We start from the raw sequence: 15637 nt of genomic DNA on the forward strand, positions 1-15637 counted from the left end.
ACATTCTTTCTCTCATATTCACACACACCAGTCTCTTTCTCTCATACACACACCTTACCAACCAGTCTCTCACTCTCATGCATGCACACACACAGGCTTCCCACTCCCATGCTCGCTCTCTCACATAATCAGGCTTCTCCCTCCCATGCTGTGTCTCACACACACACACAGATTTCTCACTCCCATGCTCACTCTCTTCACATGCACAGGCTTCTCATTCCCATAATCACTTTCTCTCTGTTACACACACACACACCAGTCTCTCTCTCATTTCCGTGCTCGCTCTCCACGTGCACAGGCTTCTCATTCCCTGAATCACATTCTTTCTCTTACATTCACACACACCAGTCTTTCTCTCACACACACACACACCGTCACCTTACCAACCAGTCTTTCTCTCTCATGCATGCACACACACACAGACTTCCCACTCCAATGCTCTCTCACATAATCAGGCTTCTCACTCCCATGCTTTCTTTCACACACATCCCCCCCCCCCCCCCCCCCAACAGCAGGCTTCTTACGCCCATGCTTTCTCACATACCCAGATTTCTCACTTCAATGCTTTTTCTCTCTCTCACACACACATCAGTCATCTCCCTGACTAATGTCTCACACTCTCACATACACATCAGTCATCTCCTTGAGCAGTCACTTTCATTGTCTCTCACATATACACACACACACAACAGCTCTCTGACCAGTTTCTCTCTCTCACACACATGCTCTCAATCACACGCAGGCTGGCTGCTTCTTTCACTCACTTCCTCTTCCCCGCCCCTCCCCGAGCACAAATGGTAGCTGCAGCAGCCGCCTCCTCCAGCCCCCGCAAGCCAAGAAAGAAGAATCCCATCGGCCGCGGGAGGCTCATGCTGCTCTCTCCTTTCCCGATTACCGTCTGCTTCAATTGCTCGGGGGCCGATGCTGCAGCCGCCGCTGCTACTTTATCACGCCGCACGGCTCTTTCTCCTTCCCGCGCACCGCGTTTCACTTCCTGTTCCGGGTCACGGGGGGTGGGGGAGCAGGTGCGGGAAGAAGAAAAGGCCCAGCCACAAGTGCCACAGCTTTTTTTTAGCACTGCTGCCTGTTCCCACTGGGCTTGAACGTGTTGATAGCCCAGCAGCAACGGCAGCAGGGAAGAAAGAGCAGCGGGAGAGACCCCGAGGATGCGACACAGCAGCCGGTGCTTGGCGACACACTAGGGTGTTGCGACACACCGGTTGAGAACCGCTGTTCTAGAAGGCCACCTCCACCAGATTCCCTTGTGGCCAGCAGGAGAGCTGATCACGGTGGAGGATAGTACCTAGGAAAATCAGGATTAAGGAGAATTTTCCTCCAAAGGAGGTTTTCAGTCTTCAGGTTATTCCAGAAAGAGGGGTTTGTTCTAGCTTATTTGAGTTGACACCATGGATTTGGCCATGGACTTCAAGACAGCAGCAGGTTCAAAGTTTGAGGTCCATCTTAAGTATTCCCTTTTTAAGTTATTGTTTAGACAAGTTTTTAGAGGGCTGAATCCCAGTGTTTCACAGATTCCCAGAGGATAGTGTCTGCCAGCCTTGGGGATATCAAGAAGTCAGCCTGGGAAGGTGGTGCTCTGTCCAGATATCAGCCCATTTATAGGGTGATGAAGACAAGAGTTGTCATACAGGGAGTTCTCCACATACTCATCTGGCCCTTGGCAGACTGGCAGGTACCCTCTCAAAAGGCAATACTGGTAGGCAGCTGGTTACAGTGCCATACTATGAGTTGATTCCTTGCCCCATCATGCTAGTGGCTCTGGTCACAGGTAGAGGGATGGTCACTAAAGGCTGCCACTTCTTTGTTATAACACCTTGATTGTTTCCTGCTTGTCAGCTTTCAAGAATGGGTGGTAAAGGCTGTTTTAGAGAAGCTTCAGTTTAATAGCTGTTTCCCATACTGCTCATGGTTTAGGTTGGTATTCTTATTTGAGGTTTCAAAAGAAAGTCTAGTCTATTCTGGTGCTCCCTCCCTCAGGAGGAGGTCTACAGATGTCTTGGGATGCCCTCTTCAGTTTGGAAACCTTACTCCATTAGTCTGGTGGTGAAGCATGAGGAGTACCTTGTTTCCCTGGACCTTTTAGAAACTTCTGTCGAATACCCATGTGGGAAGATCTCTAGAGGTTCACTTTGTCCCTGTGTGTTTTATATTTGAGAGAAGCATTTCTGCTTTCGACTTCTGCTCTTCAGACTCGATTGCAAAGTCCATCACTCCGGGGTCTGAAGCATTGTTTCTCAATTCTTGCCTGAAGGGACACCTAGCCAGTTTACGGATTGCCACAGTGAATATTTATTTGATTTATATTCTGCTTGCATAAGAGAGATTTACATACATTGGAAACCCAGGGTACGCAAATCTCTCATGCATATTCATTGTGGATATCCTGAAAACATGACTGGTTAGGTGTGCCTCCAGGAGATGGTTAGGAAATACTGGTCTGAAAGATACATCACATCCTTACGTCATTCTCTACCTTGGCTTTTGAAGGTTATGGAGTGCCTGTCTACCTCATCTAAGGGGATTCAGGTCTTCGTAGTCTTGGGCTGAGTGGTGGGTTGCACAGGAAGTCTGGTGCCCTCCCAGTCTTTGGGTTTCCTGGGGGACTTGTCTTGATTCCAGGGTAGGCAGTGACTTCCTGACTAAGGTGAGAGTCAGTAAATAGCTCAGGAGGGAGACATCCAGTGGAGTCCCCCATGGTGCAGAAGTATCACCAGTTCCTGGGTTCTGTGATGGCTTCTCTGGATCTAATTCCCTAGAGCCAAGGCTTACCTGTGGTTTCAGATATGTCTTACTAGTCTCCACAGTCAAAGCACTGTGTGGGGTGCGTCTCCTATGCCATCAGGGATGGCTTGACTTGGGTAACAGGTACAAGTCTATCAAAGGAGTGGATCTGTATCCTCCCAGATTGATTGTGGTCACATCAGATGTAAGCCTAATGCACTGAAGTGTATTCAGTTCCCCTCCCCCCTGCCTCACCATAGTCCAAAGAAGAAGCAGCATGGTCTATAAACAAACCTCAAGCCAAGGATATTGAACCGGCCTAATTGTGATTCCTGCTTTAATGATTGCTTATGTGAATGGGCCAAGGGAATGCTTGAAGTTCAATGATAGCTCAGAAGGCAAGCAGGTAGCTTTGGTGGGTGGAACAAAACTTACTGTGGTGGTTAGTAGTTCATGTTGCAAGGGTAGCACATATTTAAAACTGACCTTCTGACAGGAATAGTTGGTCCCCAGAATGTGTGTGCTCAGGCTGGAAGTTTTCCTGAACAGATTAGATTATGGGGATCCCCCCACAATTGAATCTGGCAAATCACAAGTTTCCAAGACTGACATTCTTCAGTTGCTAGAATAGAAAAAAAAATTGATTGCTCATGGCCTTTTTTCGTCATATCAGCCTAACACTCGGTGTGTTAGCTCAGAGGAATGTACTTCAGCAGCTACTTCTGCTGAAGGCGGCTTTCAAATCTCTGGCTGTTCGTTGAGTGGCATACCACTGACCTTGCTGATCTTCTTGCAAAAAGGGTTTTTGATAAGGGCTGAGCACTTAATTCCTTGGGGTCCCAGGTGCAGCTATTTCATGGTATAGACATCAGATTCAGGAAGGGTTAGTGTTATGTTTGGCTTTGTTCCTCACTGCGACTATATCAGCCTCCATGTCATCTGTGCTCCATTAACAAAAATTATCTACAAGTTCCACACATTAAGACAACTAGGTTAGATCCAACTAGGAAACTGGCCTTTTCGGTGGCAGGTCCAATATTATGAAACTCATTACCAGACACACTGACTTCTACCCAATACAAAAGAGTTCAAAAGGCTGTAAAAACTTATTTATGATCTACTGTATTTAACAAATCCCAGGAATGATGGTTTTTGCATTTATATTTTAAAGTTTGCCTTTTTTTAAAATTTACTATGTAATCATTTTTACCTTACTGTTCTTATTTTTGTCCTGTTCATGATTATATATGTTAGTTTTATGTAAACTGCTTAGACCTACCATATATTGTATAGGCAATATAAAAAAGATCTATTAGATAAATGAGGCTTGACAGACATGCCGCAAATGCGCAGTAGAGAGCAGCTCTACTGCGCATGTGCAGGCGAACACGTCTATCAGAGCAGAGCGTCAGCTCTTTGAAAACATGGCGGCAGCGAAGAGCAGTGGAGTGGGAGGGGCGGCGAGGGAGGGAAGGACCTCCCCCAGAGATCTTCCGTTTGTGCCATCCGAAGGGGTTGTGAATGAGCTGAGAGAGGGGGAGTGACTGAGGGGAGGGGGGGGAGTGACTGAGGGGAGGGGGAAGGGGGGGGGGGGGAGTGACTGAGGTGGGAGGGGGAAGGAAATGGACCAAAATTTTTTTTTTAATGTAGCCTGTTACAGGCTTAACGGCTAATTTTAAATAAATAAAATGCCCTCCCTGTGGGGCTCTGTGCCACAGGCTAGGGGTGTGGACCCTGAGGATGCTGACTGACAGGCCAAGGGGCCATACCGAATCTTAAGGTGTAGACTTGGTTGGGCAGACAACAGTAAGGGCAGACAAGCAGAAGCAGAGTTGAAGATCAAAACCAGGAGACAGCAACTAGAACTACTACTAGTGCAAGAACCACAGGAAGAGAACCTGTTGCTCAGGTGCTGGCCCCCAGACGACTGGGCCTCTTTTTCCATTGCAGCAGTGGTGATTTCCACTGCTGTACCACCGGGAGCTGAAGCTGCTGTTTATAAAACTAGTGTTACTGTGGGGCCTATTCAGAGCAGCCAGATATCGTGGTGTGCACGATGCTGGGAGCCATGCCCAGCCACTCCAGCAGCTCGCAGGACCCTGTGCTGCATCTGGGGCTAAGAGGTATAGGATGTGGCCCATGGTCGGTGGTTTGTTACACTCTGGTGCCCCATATGGCATCTGAATTGGGTTCTTAGAACTCTTGTCTCCTCCTTTTGAGATGCTTAATCATGTGTCCTTGAATAATATTCCATTAAAGGTGGTATCCTTAGTGGCCTATGCCTAGAGTTACAGACCTTAATTGTAGTGATCCTTCCTATTCTCTTCCCAGAGTTGTTCACTTTTAACCAGTACCATCCTGGTTTTAGCTATTATCCCCCTATTAAGTCTTATACCCATTTATTTTGTATATTACAGTTTATTATGTCTTTTTCATGGTTTGTGTATTATGCAGTTTACTGTTCGCCTCAATTGTTAATTACTTTCTCTTTATTCTATGCTTCTCCCTTTTGCTTTTCCTCCTTCGCACTCTGCTCCCCTTTCCCCCTCCCCTGTTTTATGTATTTCATTTAGTTCTATGTAAACTGATATGATGTACCCACGAATACCGGTATAAAAAAGTTGTTAAATCCTTATCTAAAGTCATTTTTGCCTTCAGTCAAACAGGCAGTAGCTCTTCCAGTGTCCCATAAAGGGCAATATGATAGTAAGTGTAGTCCATTTATTAAAAGTTCTTTTGAGCCGCCTTCAGGTATTTGATATCTAATCTTTTCCAGCTAACCAATAGTCCTTTATTCAGTAGACCTGATGGGGAGAGGAATTTTAGAATCCTCATTGGACAAGATAATCAAACAGATGATTCCCCTCATCCTTTTGTTGAAGGGTCAACAGGTTCCAGAGGTGCTTTGTACCAATTTTACGAGGGCTCAGGCTTCCTCTTGAAAGAATCTGCAGTGCCTGCTCCAGAGTACATCTGTAAGACAACCACTTAGTTTTTACATTCTCTCATACGTGCTATGCACTACATTTTCAGGCCAAGGATGACACTGCCTTGGAGCAGGCATTCTCTGAGCAGCCCTGTCTGCTTCCCACCTGTGTTGTAATGGGCTTGGGTACATCCCACTGGTCTGGATTGGAGTAGCATGATAATGAGGAAGATGAAACTTGGTATTATCTGTTATTTCCTTTCTTGGGAGTCCTGCAACACCAGTCCAGGATGCTCCTGGGAAGTTAGTCTACACTTTTATCCTTAGCAGTGAACCTTGGGTTCAGTAGAAAATTTGATTTTGCCTTTGAGGTACACCTGAGTCTTCTGCTTCTGTGCTATTATCACTTGTGTGGAGCAACTTGGCATGTAGAGAAATACATAGGGTATAGTCCCTACTGAGCAGAGTGTTCCTTCTAGACAAAATACAGGAGAGTTTCTTCTGTCCCTTCTGTCTAGGAAATCTCTATTGTTCCTAGAGTTTATTCTGTTTTAAGGCAGTTGGTATTTTTCATTGCTCTGATATAAGAATTCTGGCTATTGTTTGTGTAGCACCAGCCTTGATAACCTACTAGTCTGGACTGGTATAGCAGGACTCAAGGAAATTAACAGGTAAGATCAAATTTCACCTTACCCATGGAAATTGCTTTAAAAATTGCCCTTTTTGTATTCATATAGTATGGAATTGCTTTGCATCAATATCAAATCTCCAATTCACATGCAAATGAATGTATATAGAATAAAAAAAAATACTTATCCTAAGTACATCTGTTTTGTGTGTGCATTTTGTTTTGATAGTGATTTTGTTTTGTACTGATTTTATTTTGTTTTCCTTTGCAGTTTTATTACTTGAGAAGATAGAACATAATGACATTTGCAATAAAACGCTGAAAATTACAGACTTTGGACTAGCTAGAGAATGGCACAGAACAACCAAAATGAGTGCAGCAGGTACCTATGCATGGATGGCCCCAGAAGTGATCAAGTGCTCCATGTTTTCTAAAGGGAGTGATGTGTGGAGGTATGCACTTGTAAAGTATCTTACCTATACTGAGGGTTTTTAAAAATGTCTGCTTCTGCCCTCCTCTTGGGGTTTGTATATATCCATTGTAAATGTCCATTACTGAGCAAGTCTGATGCTTAAAACTTTAAGGATACAAACGAAAATGCCTCTTTATCTTCAGCTCTAAAATACAAACTCAGTATTTGCTATTTGATTTATATATTATCCTTTTTTGGCACTTCCTAGCAGATTACGTTCAGGTACTGTAGGTATTTCCCTGTCCCCAGAGGGCTGGCTTACCTGAGGCAACTGAGGGTAAAGTGACTTGCCCAAAGTCATAAGGAGCAGTAGTGGGATCTGAACCCTAGGTTCCCTAGGCCAAGCCTACTATTCTAACCACAAAGCTACTGAAGAATGTGCAAAGTATCAACTTACCTTATTCTGACAGTGTCCCATTTTTCTATTCAGTATGACCCCATTTTCATACTTAAATTTACATGACTCCAGATGACTAAAGCAAAATAGCAGACTTCCACGCAACTTTCCAGAAATGTCCTGTTAACATCAGTGAATTTCATCACTCACATGAGACTTCTTAGTGTACTTGGAAAACACCTGTTTACAGGTAAGCTACCTTGCTTTCCCTACTTTAGCAATTGGCTTGTTAAGAGCATTTTTCACAGGACAAGTAGGATGGTAGTCCTCACATATGGGTGACATCATCAGGATGGAGCCCAATCACGGAAAACTTCTGTCAAAGTTTCCAGAACTTTGACTGGCCCCTACTGGGCATGCCCAGCATGGCACCAACCCTGCAGCCAGCAGGGGTCCCCCTTCAGTCTACTTTTTTCCGCGCAGTGGTAGCCTCGCGGTTTAAGAGCTCTGAACAGATTCCTGACAGGAATTTTCCTCACGGACTTATTCAAAATTATTTTGTCCCACAGGCGTCCCTCTAACTTTTCTCAGGCCGTGGTACTCCGATAAGTTTTTCACCGTTTTTAGTCTATTACCGTCGAGTTTGGCCCTCGCGGCCTTCTGGCTGTCGACCGTACCGCGGCTCGATTTTTTCTATGGCCATGGTGTCGGGTTTTCATTGGTGCCTGGACTGTACTTGCACCATGTCTATCACAGACCCTCATAGAGTCTGTGTAATGTGTTTAGGCCATGAGCATGATGTCCTGACTTGCACCAAATGTGCCCTTATGACACCAAAAGGTCGCAAAACCAGAATGGAGAAGATGGGACTCCTTTTCCGTGCTCACACCCTGACGCTGTCCATCGCATCGACGTCATCGGAACCGGCACCGTCGAAGTCGCACCACCATCGACAACCATCCGGTGACAGCCCGCCATCGTCTTCATGGCCATTGACTCCCGTTTCTCCCCCTCAAGATCGGGGTTTGGGAGTCGTGATTCCGCCTGTAAAGGTCCCTCCAACTGTGCCTCAGCCTCCTTCTTCCGTCACGGAGCCGGAGCTGATTGCCCCAGGTCTCTGGGAAGAAATGGACCGGCTGGTCCAAGAGGCCATCGACAAGGCGATGCAACGACTCCAGGTCCCTCCGCCGGCACCGACAGTGGAACCGGTCACCGACCTGATTCCAGCAGCGCTGGCACTGCTGCTATCCCGGATGGAGGCGCTCATGACTGCCCTTCCACCGGTAATTCCCGGGCCTCCGATGGCCCCAGTACGCTCCCCGATGTCAGCTTCATCGGGAGGAGAAAGACCATTTTGCATCCCTCCTTCAGGGGTATTGCCTCAGCCATCGATGCCACGTCGTCCCTCGCCACCGATTCATTCATTGGGAGCGATACGCACATCGGCGCCATCAATGCCTTCGATGCTGGCACCGATGCCCCCCAGGGCATCCACGGTGCCCCTGGTGATTCCTTCGATTTTCTCGGAGTCTCAGCTGGGCCCTTCGGGTATCCAACCCCCTTCTCGTCCTACAGGTCAGCCTACTGATCCTTATGACACCTGGGGTGATGATACTTCCACAGACACCGATGACTTACCTTCACCTCCCTCTCCTACTGAAAGTAGAAAGCGTTCTCCTCCAGAGGACCTTTCTTTTATTAATTTTGTGAAGGAAATGTCAGAATTGGACCCTTTCCAGCTTCAGATGGAGCAAGATGATAGGCACCAGATGATGGAGCTTCTCCAATTCCTGGATGCCCCTAAAGTGATCACTTCTATTCCCATTCATCAAGTTCTTCTTGTACCTGTATCGCTCCATGGTGAGACCGCAACTTGAATACTGTGTACAATTCTGGTCGCCGCATCTCAAAGATATAATTGCGATGGAGAAGGTACAGAGAAGGGCTACCAAAATAAGGGGAATGGAACAACTCCCCTATGAGGAAAGAATAAAGAGGTTAGGACTTTTCAGCTTGGAGAAGAGACGACTGAGGGGGGATATGATAGAGGTGTTTAAAATCATGAGAGGTCTAGAACGGGTAGATGTGAATCGGTTATTTACTCTTTTGGATAGTATAAAGACTAGGGGGCACTCCATGAAGTTAGCATGGGGCACATTTAAAACTAATTGGAGAAAGTTCTTTTTTACTCAACGCACAATTAAACTCTGGAATTTGTTGCCAGAGGATGTGGTTAGTGCAGTTAGTATAGCTGTGTTTAAAAAAGGATTGGATAAGTTCTTGGAGGAGAAGTCCATTACCTGCTATTGAGTTCACTTGGAGAGTAGCCACTGCCATTGGCAATGGTAGCATGGAATGGACTTGGTTTTTGGTTACTTGCCAGGTTCTTATGGCCTGGATTGGCCACTGTTGGAAACAGGATGCTGGGCTTGATGGACCCTTGGTCTTGACCAAGTATGGCATTTTCTTATGTTCTTATGTTCCTCAAAAAGAACTGGGAAAACCCTGGATCCATTGCCCCAGTACACAGAAAGGCTGACACTACTTATCTGGTACAGTCAGCCCCTGGCTTTCAAAAATCTCAGCTTGACCACCACTCAGTTGTGGTGGAATCTGCTCAAAAGAAAGCAAAAAGGACGAAACCACACTCCTCTACCCTTCCTGTCAAGGAACACAAGTTCCTCGACAATATTGGTCGTCGAGTGTTCCAAGGGGGCCATGCTTATCTCCAGGATTTCTTCTTACTGGCTGTATATAACCCAATACAACAGGGTCATTTTCAAGCAAATACAGTACTTCTCTGAAACCCTGCCTGACCAATTTCAAGAACATCTTCAAATCCTTGTCAACAAGGGGTTTGAGGCAGGAAAGCATGAGATAAGAACAGCTTACGATATCTTCGACACCTCCACTAGAGTGTCTGCAACTGCCATTTCGGCAAGACGCTGGGCCTGGCTCAAGTCTTCTGACCTTCGCCCAGAAGTACAAGACAGGCTTTCTGACCTGCCCTGTCTAGGAGATAATCTGTTCGGTGAACAGATTCAGCAAATAGTGGCTGAATTAAAGGACCTTCATGAGACCCTCAAACAGCTCTCATCGATACCTTCTGACTTCCCTTCTAGACAGCCCTTCAAGAAGGAGTCTAAGAAGTCATTCTTCCGCCCAAGGAAGTACTATCCTCCACCAACAAGGTCCCGAGTTATGAGGCCTTATCAGAAATCTCAGCCCCGGAAGCAAAAGCCACAAGCAGCTCCCCAGCCGGGGCCTGCTTCAGGTTTTTGATGCTCCCTTGGAGAGCAGCAGCCTGATCCCTCTGCCAGCTATAACAGTGGGAGGTCGATTGTGCCACTTTCACGGCATGTGGCAATCAATCACAACCGACCAATGGGTGCTAGCAATCATTGCTCAGGGTTCCCACCTGAACTTCCTTACTCTTCCACCGGAATCACCACCTCTACAAGCGTGGAGAGTAACTGACCACTCTGTCCCTCTGGAGCAGGAGGTTTCCCTTCTTCTCCAGTTAAGAGCAGTAGAACCCATCCCTTTTTTCACAACAAGGCCTAGGGTTCTATTCCTGGTACTTTTTGATTCCCAAAAGATCCGGGGGGCTTCGTCCAATTCTGGACCTGCGTGCCCTCAACAAGTACCTCCAGTGGGAAAAGTTCAAGATGGTAACCCTGGGCTCGCTTCTACCTCTTCTACAAAGAGGAGACTGGCTCTGCTCTCTGGACCTCCAGGACGTGTATACCCACATTGCGATAGCTCCAGTTCATTGCAAGTATCTCAGGTTTTTAGTAGGCCCAAAGCACTATCAATCCCGAGCGCTTCCAATTCGACCTAGCATCGGCACCACGAGTCTTTACCAAATGTCTCATGGTTGTCGTAGCCTTTCTCAGGAAAGAAGGTGTTCATGTCTACCCCTATCTAGATGACTGGTTAATCAGGGCCCCAACCCAGCAAGCCGCTCGATCGTCCCTGGATTTGACCCTACACACTCTAATTTCTGTAGGATTTCTTGTCAATTATGAGAAATCCTATTTAGTCCCATCTCAAAACTTATCGTTCATTGGGGCAGACTTGGACACCTTACAGGCAAAAGCCTTTCTACCTCAACAACGAGTGGAAACCCTTGTGTCCCTCGCTCATCAGTTGCAGTCTCAGTATACAGCAACAGCTTGACAATTCCTTGTCCTTCTCGGACACATGGCGTCCTCAGTCCATCTCACACCAATGGCCCGCTTGGCCATGAGAGTCATGCATTGGACTCTGAGGTCACAATGGATTCAAGCGACTCAGCCTCTGTCAACCATTGTCCACATCACAGACACACTCCGTCTATCTCTCACCTGGTGGAAAGATCGAACAATCTCCTCCAGGGACTGCCGTTTCACCTGCCAGATCCTCAACTCATTCTCACTACCGACACTTCCAACCTTGGCTGGGGAGCTCATGTGAACGATCTGCAGTCACAAGGATTTTGGTCTCCAGAGGAAGCCAAACACCAGATACATTTCCTGGAGCTTCGAGCGATGTGATATGCTCTCAGAGCTTTTCAGGATTGCCTATCAAATCATGTCATCCTGATTCAGATGGACAACCAGGTGGCCATGTGGTACGTCAACAAGCAGGGAGGCACAGGCTCCTTCCTTCTGTGTCAGGAAGCTGCGCAGATTTGGGCGGAAGCGCTCTCCCACTCGATGTACCTCTGGGCCACCTACTTGCCGGGAGTGCACAATGTCTTGGCAGACAAATTGAGTCGTGTCTTCCAACCGCACGAGTGGTCTCTCAATCCCTCGGTGGCGAACTCCATCTTCCAGCAATGGGGTCATCCCCAAATAGACCTCTTTGCGTCCCCTCAAAACTGCAAGGTGGACAATTACTGCTCCCTCATTCGCAGCGAGCGCTCTCAGCCCAGAGATGCATTCTCCCTCTCCTGGGCAGCCAGTCTGCTTTATGCATTCCCTCCACTCCCTCTTCTCTCGAAGACTCTCATGAAGCTCCGTCAGGACAAGGGAACCATGATCCTGATAACACCTCACTGGCCACGCCAAGTGTGGTTTCCCATACTCCAGAATGTCTCCATCCTCAGGCACATTCCCTTGGGAACGCACCCGCTTCTGATCACTCAGAACGATTGATGTTTACGCCATCCCAATCTTCAGTCCTTGTCCCTGACAGCATGGATGTTGAAAGGTTAATTTCCTAGCGTGTAGCAGATGGACTCAAAACAAATGGGTATAGTGTGCTCGTGCTAGCAGTTGGAGAGGTATCTGACGTCAGCACGGGTACATATACCCCCACAGGAAGTGTAGCAATTTAGTAATTTCCGTCTCCAAAGCAGTTTGGAGCTACCTCACGCTCGCTGAGCATGTTTCCAAATTCTAACAACTAAATTCATAGAAGAAACCTACTGAAGACGAGCCCTGCACTCCTGTGGTGATACCAGGCGGTCACTCACCCAGTTGAGTTTCCCGAACTAACTTCCTTGGTCCCTCGGAGGTAAGAGCCTCGGTCCGGTGGCCGGTTTGCGGCAGGGTCCTAGCCCCCCGAGTGAGAAGGGCTCGGGCGCGGCTTGGCCCCCGAGCGAGACGAGTTCGGGCGCGGCCTAGAGGCAGCGGGTTCACTTCCTTAAGCGCGGTGGTGAAGGTACTCACCCTCTCCCCCCGCAGCCGGAGACCGCCCGGGTCGCAGCCGGGAAGCGCCGAAGACAAGGTAAGGCGTACATCTTTACTTGGTTTCCGAGGAAGTGTGGACTAACTGGGCCTGCCTACGAGGCAGCCCGCCAAGGAGGTTGCCATTGTGCCTGCCTACTCACCTTCGCCAACTAAGCGCACGCGATAGGCGCACGTTGACTAAGCTCCCGCTACTAGGATACGCGCACATTATAAGACGCCCGTTCTAGGCGCATGCTGTTAAGCGCACTTGTTAGCGCACATCGTTGGGCGACACCGAATTTCAGGCGAATGGAGCATAAGAGAGCCCATGCATCGCAGAGCCGGCACCTCCAGAATCAGGCATGAAAGCTCTAAGCCTCTGCTCAGCATGCAACCTCAGAGCCACTCAGAGCGAGGAAGCAGACTCGCTATGTGCCCAATGTGAGGAGGCCATGGGAGTTCCAGGACAGGTCCCAGCCCAGCGGTTCCCCAGGGAACACACCGGACTTAGCAGGCCGCGGCGAGCAGCCAGGGAACGCAAGAGACCTGGTACCCCTACGGCCAGATCCGGCTTCGCTTTCCTGGGTAGAATTATTCAAGGGGATTCACGCCTTTGTCCAGATGCAGTCTGCTCCTCGTATGGGTCTTTCCGTTCCAGTTGATCCGGCCCTGGTCTCACAATGCCTATCGGAACTGGCCATTCCAGGCCAGGACACCCCAGGACACCCCACAATGAACCCCCTGTTAGAGGGCCTGCGCCAAACGGCTCACCATTTTCCCCTCCTACAAGCAGCACAGCAGCTAATCAATCTGGAATGGAAGGCACCGGAGGTCTCATTCAAAGGGGGTCGGGCCTTGTCAGGCATGTACCCTCTGGATCTGGCGTCCAAGGAGCTTCTGGTGTGCCCCAAGGTAGACGCCATAGTTAACGCAATTGTGAAGCGCACCACCATTCCGGTGGAGGGGGGAGCGGCCCTCAAGGATACGCCTGACCGACGCATGGACACCATTTTGAAACAAGCCTTTGAGGTAGCAGCCATGTCCCTACGAATCGCGACTTGTTGCACCGTGGTGACGCGTTCCTGTTTATCACAAGCAAGAAAACACCCCGGGAGAAGACATGGAATCAGCTCTCGCATTTCTCTCTGACGCAGCCTCAGACCTCGTCCGTACGGCAGCCAAGGGAGTGTCATCCTCAGTGGCAGCCAGGAGACAGCTTTGGCTACGTAATTGGGCGGCTGACTCGTCCTCCAAGACACGACTCACAAGAATGCCCTTTAAGCGTTCCCTACTGTTTGGCAGCGATCTCGAGAACTGGGCTACTAAATGGGGTGCCTCTCCATTGCCCCGTCTACGAGAAGACAGGTCGTGGAGGAGCCAGCGTTCTTTTTCTAGACCATCCAGAGGTAGAAACTCTCAGCGCTTCAACCCTTACAGGACTCGCTATCAAGTACCTCGTTCTCAGGCCAGGAACCAGCCCTTTCGGGCTAAGCACAGCAAGAAGAGAACCGGCTCAGGTTCTGGCCCCGGCCGCAACCCACAATAACAATCAGCCGACCCATCCGGGGGTAGCAGCCATAGGGGGCAGGCTAACCCTCTTCTACTGCAGGTGGGTCGAGATCACTTCGGACCAGTGGGTCCTCGCCATCATCCGAGAAGGATATTACCTGGATTTTCTTCGGCTTCCGCCAGACAAGTTTCTGGAATCTCCTTGTTCACCGCTCAAGAAAGCGGCACTAGAAGTGACCTTACAGAGGCTCCTGGCCCTAAAAGCCCATAATCCCAGTACCTGCAGGAGAGAGAAATTCTGGGCATTATTCCATTTATTTCATAGTACCCAAGAAGGAGGGCACTTCCAGGTCCGTCCTGGACCTCAAGTCAGTCAACAGACACCTACGGGTCCCCAGCTTTCGCATGGAAACTGCGGTCTGTTAAGAATTCTGTACAGCCAGGGGAGTTTCTCACCTCCCTAGATCTGTCGGAAGCCTATTTAAATATCCCAAACCATCCGGATCACCAGCACTATTTACGCTTCAAAGTCTTGAATCAGCACTTCCAGTTCCGAGCTTTACCCTTTGGGTTAGCCACCGCGCCGCGGATCTTCACCAAGGTTATAGTAGTAGTGGCGGCGGAACTCAGGAAGGAAGGAATTCTCGTCCATCCCTACCTGGACGATTGGCTGATCAGGGCAAAGTCACCAGAGGAGAGTCACCGGGCAACCAACAGAGTTATAGCTCTTCTGGAAAGCCTAGGATGGGTAGTCAACATAAACAAGAGTTCCCTACAGCCGTCCCAGTCGCTGGAATACCTAGGGGTCCAATTCGACACACAAGAAGACAAGGTCAGCCTGACCTCCAAGAGAAAGTCAAAACTCCGGAATCATCTGCAGGTCCTGCTTGAGCGCCAGCCGGCCCACAGCTCGGGATTACCTACAGGTCCTCGGTCTCATGGCATCCACTCTGGAGGTGGTGCCATGGGCGCGGGCTCATATGAGACCATTGCAGCGCGCCCTTCTATCTTGATGGAGCCCACGATCACAGAACTACACCATACACCTACCTCTGCCGACCAGATTGCGGAATCAGCTACGGTGGTGGTTACAGCCCGGCCACATGAGCTGGGGTCAAGAATGTCCTCCCCAACCTGGATTCTGCTCACCACAGATGCCAGCCTGAACGGATGGGGAGCACACTGCGACAAACTCACCGCCCAAGGGCGGTGGACCAGAGAAGAGTCAAGGTGGAACATCAACCGACTAGAGGCACGGGCAGTCAGGCTAGCGTGCCTGCGATTTGCCCACAGACTTCGCGAAAGAGCGGTCAGAGTGATGTCAGACAACGCCACCACAGTGGCATGCATCAATCGACAGGGCGGAACCAGA

General features: G+C 48.9%; 1 protein-coding gene across 4 annotated transcripts in view; it reads left to right on the plus strand.

Moving 5' to 3' along the window:
• The window catches only part of MAP3K21 (mitogen-activated protein kinase kinase kinase 21), a 211103-nt gene that overhangs the window by 64730 nt on the left and 130736 nt on the right, over positions 1-15637 (plus strand). For all 4 annotated transcript variants that reach the window (XM_029593872.1, XM_029593871.1, XM_029593869.1 and 1 more), the window contains exon 2: positions 6565-6745. In XM_029593872.1, coding sequence (XP_029449732.1) covers positions 6565-6745 — 181 coding nt within the window. The remainder of the gene's footprint in view (positions 1-6564; positions 6746-15637) is intronic.

This window comes from Rhinatrema bivittatum, chromosome 3, assembly GCF_901001135.1.
Source record: "Rhinatrema bivittatum chromosome 3, aRhiBiv1.1, whole genome shotgun sequence".
NCBI lineage: Eukaryota > Metazoa > Chordata > Amphibia > Gymnophiona > Rhinatrematidae > Rhinatrema > Rhinatrema bivittatum.